The 8620-nt window shown below is 42.5% G+C and overlaps 1 protein-coding gene across 3 annotated transcripts in view; it reads right to left on the minus strand.

The window, feature by feature from the left end:
* Positions 1–7419, minus strand: part of LOC115087943 (elongin-A-like) — a 78216-nt gene extending 70797 nt beyond the window's left edge. For 2 of the 3 annotated variants that reach the window (XM_029595708.1, XM_029595707.1), the window contains exon 1: positions 7247–7418. In XM_029595708.1, the coding sequence (XP_029451568.1) occupies positions 7247–7324 (78 nt within the window). In that variant the 5' untranslated portion in view covers positions 7325–7418. Of the gene's footprint in view, positions 1–7246 lie in introns of all 3 variants that reach the window. The other variant, XR_003855668.1, reaches the window with a different exon arrangement.
* Positions 7420–8620: the final 1201 nt, after the last annotated feature.

Consider the following 8620-nt stretch of genomic DNA (forward strand, 5'->3'; position numbering starts at 1 on the left):
AGGCCTGGATTTATCAAAAGTGTGATAAGTATCGCATGCAAAAGTAAAAGGGGCGTGTTTTATGCTACTATACAGTTTATCACAATTTGCGCTAATTATCTATGCGAAGTGCTATAACATTTTCAGACTTTGTGATACGTGCCATACCTGTTGTATTTCCTGCATTCCATCATGGAGAGATTATATATATATATATATATATATATATATATATATATATATATATATATATATATCCTCCAGGAGCTTTAAATCTACCAAAAAAACAGGTCTTTCAGATGACATCGCAAAATGCACTAACACCTTACCGCCCTGTAACGCAAGCTATCACACGGCTTAACGCTACTGAAAAAAATTAAGTCTGTGCGATAGCACTTTGCAGACTGGCAAACCCAGCCCACTCCCCACCCCTAACTCCTCCTCTTTTTCATACTTGCATCGCACCGTACGATATGGTGCTTATCGCATGTGTTAAAGACTTTTTGCATGCGGTAAGGGCCTATCGCATGGGAAAACGCCTTAGCACATTTGATAAATGACCCCCCTAAGATAGAAGTCGTCGTCCTAGGAAATGGATCAAGAGGACACAAAGGGCCAAATAAAAGGCAATTTGATATCTGGAGACAAAGGCGGGATCCAGTTAGTACAACTGCTTTAACAGCCATTAGCAGACTTGCAAACAATCCAAGGTTAAACTTTAAGATTAAAACTTGAAGGGTGAGCAGAAGATTTTAGCCTGGTTTGAGTTTGTCAGATTTTTGAAAAAAAAATATATATATCCAGTTGGCATTAAGAAAATTTGTCAGATTCTATACACCATGATTTTCCTCAGATTCAACAAATTCCAACTGAAAGTTTTGGTGCCCCAGGCTTAGAAATTCTACATCTGAAAAAGCATTCACCCAGCAATGAAATCATTAATTTGCTTTAGGAAATAAGAGTCCGTTGTGATCAGTTTGTATCTCCTCCCTCCAAGAAAATACGGATAAGTACAACAGCCTGTCCAGCCTTGCTTGTGTACTGAGATGTGTAAAAAAAAAAAAAAAAAAAAGAAAGATAAAGAAAAGAAAGTTTTGCAGTCACTGACTGAGCACAGGCTTCAGGTTTAGATTAGGCCCAACTCTGCCATACACTGGGAACTCTTGTCACACAGATCTGCATTCTTCAGTGTCTTCCACAGCATGCACATACCAAGTATTTGCAATGGATAAATAAAAGGGGAAGGGGGAAGATACTATTTAGAAATAGGTAAAACAGTTAAAAGTAATTTTTTTTACAACATTCTGGGAATTTCTCTTTTGGCACTTCACAGTGCAACAGCCTAGTGCCCAAACCATTTGCACGCTATTACAGCAGAGCATGCCTACTCCGGTAACTGCAGGGCATGAGTGTTTAACACAGATGTTATGTTGTATTTATTTATTTTATTTATTTAAAAGTTTTTATATACCGCACTAGGGGTAGTAGTCTATCCATCTTAGCAGTTCACAAGAATTAAAACATGCACAATAGCGTCATACGTAACAAAAGTCATAACATACAAAAAATCATTACATAATTACTTTGCAACAGTGATTGATAAATGTCACAGATATTGGAACAGTCGTTCGGATATTGTGTCACAGATATTGAGAAGGTCATTCAGTTATATTATATGCACAGGTAAATAGATACGTTTTTAATGCTCTTTTAAACTCGTTACGTTGACTGTTAATCGGATGTGTTCAGAAATTGAGTTCCACAAAAAAAAAAAAAAAAATTGGTCCTGCAACAGAAAAAGCTCTTTTTCTTGTTAATGCCAAACTTGCGGTTTTTATTGTTGGGATTCCTAGCATACATTTATCTATTGATCTAAGCTGTCGATTGGGCTTGTTATAATCTTACCATGGAGCATAACCTTATTGAGTTAGGGTTGTGTATTAAATTGTGAATTGTGGATAAGATTTTATATGAAATACGGAATGATATAGGGAGCCAGTGTAAGAGGTACAAGATTGGTGTAATATGGTCTCTGCGTGTAGCATTACAAAGCATTTGAGCTGTTGTGTTCTGAACAAGTTGCAGTGGCTGAAGTGAGCTTTGAGGCAGTCCAAGATATAAAGCATTACAGTAGTCTAGTGCGGACAATATTAAAGCCTGGGTAACAGATCGAAAGTCTTTTGGTAGTAGTAGGGGTTTTATTTTTTTCAACATGCGCATCTTAAAAAATGATCTTTTCACTACTTCAGAAATGTTTTTGGTTAGTGATAATCGGGAATCAATGAGCATTCCTAAATTTTTTGCAAATGGTTTGATAGTCATGGTTTGATTTTCAAATGTGAAAGATTGAGGTGGTTTATGATGAGAATCAGGAACTGTGGATAAATAAATCAATTCTGTCTTGTTCATGTTTAATTTTAGTCTGTTGTGTGATAGGTTAAGTAAAGTTGTAGTAAAGAGAATGTTTTCGACCAGGAGTCGTCAAATGGGATTATGTTGTACTATTAAACATAGTTTGCTTCATCTAAGGAAACAGATAATGCCAGTGGTTCATTATTAGTTTAGCAGATGGTATAGTGCCACCGAGTACATCATGTTAGTGCTAGTAGCGTGGCATGCACTCACAGTTATAGCACATTGCACTATTTGCTATCACTTGCTGCACCAGGGCTTGCTGTTGCCATTCAGAGGTAGTCACTGACCAATAGTTAAAGTCTCTGTGTCCAAATTCCACCCCCATCTCCCCAACAGCACAATGTATGATGGCCTTTTGCAGTTTCAGTTCAGTAATTAAGTTTATTTGGCTTTTGCAAGCTGCACAGGGTGAGGGGGGGGGGGGGGGGCCGGGATTTGCTTCAGACTTTTTCAAACAAACATTTGTTAGTACTGTATAATGATACCCACAATCATATGCAGAGGTGCACTAGTTGTGGCAACAAATGCAGAGCCATGGGGTTCTAGGCAAACGGAAACAAGTTAACTGCTGTACAGTAAGAGACCGTACTGCAGACATGGACAGCCGCACACTATCACAATTGAAGGGTATCAGCTGTCAGAGAATGCTATTCCAATAGTCTTAAGTACTACATGGCTAGCTACCATGTGACTAGCAGATCAGATCACATGTCCAGATTGCCTGCAGTGTGAAGAAGCCAGTTTCTCTGGTCTTTTCAACTAGCTGTTCGCACCAGCAAGATCAAGAGCAGAAGAACCATGTGAACGACATGCCAGCGTGCCAGAAAGAATGAAGAACATGCACCACTTTAGACATGAGGGGAAATCACAGGACAGTGGTCAGAAAGGCAGTGCAACTGCATCAGGTTTGATTAAACCCCAATAGTAGTGATTAGACTGCCAAGGTCAAAAAACATAACTACCCTGGAGTGAGCTGAGGCAGTTACAACTCTAACAACAATGGTACAAATGCATCAGGCTTCCAAGGTGTGTGGGTGCCAGAGAAAAAGAGAGAATGTTGTGAAGGCTCTGGAAGCTGATTGTAGTTAATGGCACCTAGTGCGATAAGACAAGGAGAGAAGAGCTGTTTTAGCCACAGTAATGAAGGCAATGGGGCATTAGACTAGGGTCTCTGGTGCCAGAGAAGCACTAGCAAAGGGACACAGAATGCCGCCAAAGGTGAGCTGAACTAGCAGCAGTAGAATTTAAAAGCACGACCTAGCACTGGAGAGTCTGCGTGTGGGCAAGACATTCGTCACAGTCATATTATAGACCAGGGGTGGCCAGCTCTTGTCCTCAAGAGCCACAAACAGGCCTGATTTTTAGGATATCGACAATGAATATGCATAAGAGATTTGCATGCACGGCGCCCATTGTATGCAAAGCCTTCTCATGCATATTCATTGTGGATATCCTGAAAACTAGACCTCTTTATGGCTCTTGAGGACTAGAGTTAGTCACCCCTGTTATAGACACAGTTGCTATGCAGAGACAAGGGAATACCCTGGAGTTGCACTTGTTATGTATAACGATTTGAGCATGTTGCCTGTTCATGGTGCACTATTTGCCATCCAAAGATGCAGGAATGACTGCAAAAGCCATAAAAATTAAAAAAAAACAAAAAAACACAAACACAAGAAAACCTCACTCTTTTCTATTGATTTCTTCCTGTAGACATTTCCATGGACCAACTGGGTGGAAAATGGAGAAGCAGGTCTGAGATACCAGGAAACAAGTTTATCAGCATGACTGACAGAGTGACCACAGCACAAGCCTAACAAAGTATATGATAGAAAGATGTATATGTTCATATTTTTATATATAAATGTATTAGGTATTCTGTAGAAATAAAGGCTGCTCGTCTTTTCCTACTTGCTCCACCTAAAAGCAATATAGATTGCAGTTTGCAAAAACTATCCCACATAAAACATGTTTTTTTTAATTTATGCAGTTACAACATAAAATCCTCCCACCCCTACAATAAAAATAAGGGCCCAGCAGCCCTAACATTAACCCTTCTCACAAAACCAATACTGGGGGCCCTAAACATCTCCTCCCATCTTGCACCCTCCTCTTATCCTCACTTTGTGCCCAGCCGCAGTATACCCATCATTTCTCCCCACCCAACCGCTCTCAACCCCTACTCTTAACCCAGCCAGGCTCAGTCCCAGCACCCTGGCTGCTTTTAGAGCAAAACTCATGCAGCTTGTGGTTGCCCCTGCTTCCCCAGCACCAGAGGGGCGAGTCTTGAGAGGAAGGCACTCTGGACCTCTGGTGGTCACTCCAGGCCAGGTGATCTTCATGCACACTGCACTGCTTAGCTCTCACTTACTGGCACAGCACAGGCAAGCAGAGGAGAGGAGGGCAATGCTGCAGCAGGAAGGACGTGATGTGTGGTCAGGTTAAGACCTTCTACCTGGCAGCAATAATCCCCAACCAGGTGACTTCATGCTCCTCACTAGTGGTGTGGATTGATTCTCTCCACATGGATGCCAACAGCCAGCGAGCCAATCCACAAACAGGCAGCTGCAGTGGGGAGCAAGGTATTGGCTGAGCTGGTATTCACACTGGCAGGGTAGAGCATCAGATGGTACAACAATGGAGCTCTGGACTGAGCGTTAAAATCCAGACAACTTCCAGACATTTTAACCCTCCCTTTGGCTCAAGACAGAGCCAAAACAAAAGTCAGTACGGTCCAGACAAAATCTGGACTGTTGGCAACCCTAGCTGAAAGGAGCCAGCATTCACACAGACACAGAGGTAGACACCCCACACTCGGACAGAAACAAATACCACATACCCAGACAGACAAAGACACACCACAAACACATTGTCAAGGACAGAACTCTTATTTGGGGGGGGGGAGGGGCGACCAGAGGAACTTAAGATGTCAGCCAAAATCTTTAGGAGTTGGGGTGGGGGCAGAAAACTCATTCCCACCATTTTTATTACTGTTACTATCTTTATTTTGCCATGTTTTGCTGATATAAAATTGTTTCTGCCCTTTTTGCCTTCATTCTCCCTCTATTCTTCTTCTTTCCTCTCTCTGGCCTCACTACCCATTTCCCCCTCCCAGGGCTGCAGGAACCCCTGGGCTGGGGCCAGAGGGTGGCAGCTCTTCCGGGATTGTGGAATATCACAGCAGCTTTTCTCCCAGGCCCGCTGAAACAGACACATGGCTAAAAGTCATGGCATGCTTGGAATGATGTTAATTGTTCCCGAGCTTGCAGTGCCTCCACTGCACAAAGACTGGACAGGGCAGCCATTTTTTTTTCCTTTCTTGATCATCCAACCCACCCACAGGATCACTCACACACATCCCATCCCCCCGTCCCCTTTTGTACACTTCCTGCTCTAGCAGACTGCAGTCTTATCTGCACAAATCATTATAAATCATGTGAGTTAGAGTAAAGGAATCCTTAGAATAAAGCACAAGAACAAGGTTTGTTTTATGGGGCGGGAAGAAAGCGAGAAGTTGGCAAAGTTTCAGACCTAAACGTTCAGCCACCAAGTGACCCAGTTTTTTGGAAGGAGACTTTTGGCCAGTCTGTTTCCTTTTTTTTTTTTTTTTTTTTTTTTTTTTTAAATTTGCAGCCCTTCCAATTGCAGTCTGTACATGGTTGCCACCCCAGCCAAGTCAATCCAAATTGGTTTATTGGATCCTGGTTTTTACAATCCTATTTTAAATTTAGGGACTAGGAAGGACGACTCCATGCAGTGGGACTAAACCAGGCCGGGATAAAACATTGAGCTTGACTTGAATGAGGTGGCAATCCTACATCAGACTGACAGCAGTCCAAGCATGATCATCAAAATCCAGGCATCTCCTGATATCTCCCTCCAGAAACTGGGTCACTTGGACCAAACTAAAATAGTTTGAGTCAGCAACTGCTACTGTGTTTTAAAATATAAAAAATAAGGCACCAATCACTGCAAAATTAGCAGTAAGTAATGCTACATGACAAAAAGAGGATTATAAAAAATTTACAGTTTTACTGAAACCAGAGACGGGGGTCACAGTTACTATGGGGTTTCTCCCATTCTGTGAGGGGGGAACACTTATGAATAAGACCAAAATAGTTAAGAAAGCAATAGTGGTTTTCATATCTGAAAGAACTTTTTATGTGGCACTCGGCACTTTTTCCTCGTGCCCATGCGAGGCTGCAGCATAAATGTGGGAATAATAGGCTCATCACAAGCAAAGGAGGGAAATCCTGCGGTGCGGGGGGTGTGCACGGTCGTAGCTCTCAGCAGCGGAAAAGAAGGGAATTAACTGCAGCTGAAAACAAGTTTGTAGCCAAAATCAGAGGCAACTTGAGACGGAGAGTTAAAAAAAAAACAACCCAAGAAGCAAATGAACCCACACAAATAAATAGATATGCAGTTACACAAATAGGCAAAGCTTTAACATTTAAAATGGTGAAACTCCTAGACTTCTCGCCCCTCCCACCCTGATATCAAAGCCTTGTAATCAAAACCCAAACTGATCTCATACTGCATAACCCATCTTCCCCACCTAAAGGGCAACACAGAAACAGAGGCGGGGGGGAATAAATAAAAGCAGAAATATATCTCCAAGTAACGAAGAAAATAAAAAAAAGCTTTAAATAATCGGCTGTCCACCTTTTAAAATCTTAAAGGAATAGTACAGATGCACCTTAAAGTTGTTTTATAAAGATCACACAACTAAAGACAATAAGCACACTGATTTAAGTGCCTGTTCTGTTCAAAATATAGCTTCATAAAGCCACTGCAGATTTAAAACATCTAAACAACCCTTGGCTGATTAAAAAAAAAAAAAAAAAACAACTACCTTTTTGGGATCCTGGTTTCCACTGAGCCGTTCTTTGAGCTGCAAAACCCTCTGCACAACACTTTTACAATCTGCCATTGTGGCAAAATCCCCCAAACTACAACTTCCTCACCAAATCTGATTATAATCTAATAACACTGCCCAATCAACTCCCCAGAGCCAACCCCGAAGCAGGTCCTTTTATAGCCACTCTTTTGCCTTGCAGTTCTTTGAATACGGACCATAGTTCTTAAAGGGGAGGTGTCTCAATTAAAAGAAACTCACTCTATGTAGATCTCTCAAGTGTTTTTATAATTTACTGATGTTTCATCTGAGAAAAAAAATGTACAGTTAATGTCAATGAAATGAGGACCGAAGAACGGCCACCCAAGTTTCCAAAAGCTCCAAACTCCCAAGATGCACAGCAGGCAATGCTGTCTCATTTTACAGAACTGAAAGTAGCACAGGAAGAGACAGCATTACAAACAGGGTCACTGACTTCTTTTCACTGTGCGTACCATAGTCAATATGGTCTCGGTCATACGTGCCATCCACTAGGGGGCGCTAGAATTCCCTCCCAATGCTGCTGCGAAAAAAAGCTGTCTCCTCTCTCCTCCTGCTGCTGCCCCAGGGCTGAAGAGGGACAATGGTAGAACACAGCAGGAGCAGCATGCACCTGGCATTGGCAACTTGAAAGATTAGGAGGGTAAGGACAGGGCGGTTGCATTCTTCAATCTTCAGCCCCCATTCTCCTGAACTGATGGTGATCTGAGACAGTTCTATGGAGAGAGCCCTGTTGACTGTTATCTTTATCAGTCAACTCCGATGGCTACCTGAGCCTCGGGTTGAGAGTGGCAGCCTTAAGGATAACTGAGTTCCCCAAGTGCTTGTGAGAAGCTGAGTCTCATCCCAGAGGAATCCATGCTGAAGCACCAAGTTGTCAAAATGATTGCAGCTGCTCAATTCCACACAAATTGCCCCTTCCTGGTCATAGTGAAGGAGTTTGTTCAATATCAGGTGTGTTCAAGCAGCCACTGTAGCCACAGAGCTGGCACCCATGACTCCATGCTGAGAGAGTTGAGTGAGGGATTGGGTGTGACAGGCTAGGAGTAGGGAAGACAGGAGGGTTAGAAGAGAAGGGGAAAGGATGGAAGGGGAGGGTGTTAAAAGGGGAGGGGAGGGGATTTGAAGAGAAGGGCAAGGAGAGGAAGGATGGAACAGGTGGGGACTGAAGAGGAGGAGAAAAGGAAAGGATGGAAGGTGAGTTTGTAAGGAGAGAGAGGGGGGAAAAGAAAGGCAAGGTAGAGATAGGGGTCAAGCAACTCAGTCCAGAAGAGGTGGGAGGGAAGGATGGTGGAAATGGGGATTGTATGGAAGAGTGGCTGGATGGTAAGG

This window comes from Rhinatrema bivittatum, chromosome 3 (assembly GCF_901001135.1).
Source record: "Rhinatrema bivittatum chromosome 3, aRhiBiv1.1, whole genome shotgun sequence".
Lineage (NCBI taxonomy): Eukaryota > Metazoa > Chordata > Amphibia > Gymnophiona > Rhinatrematidae > Rhinatrema > Rhinatrema bivittatum.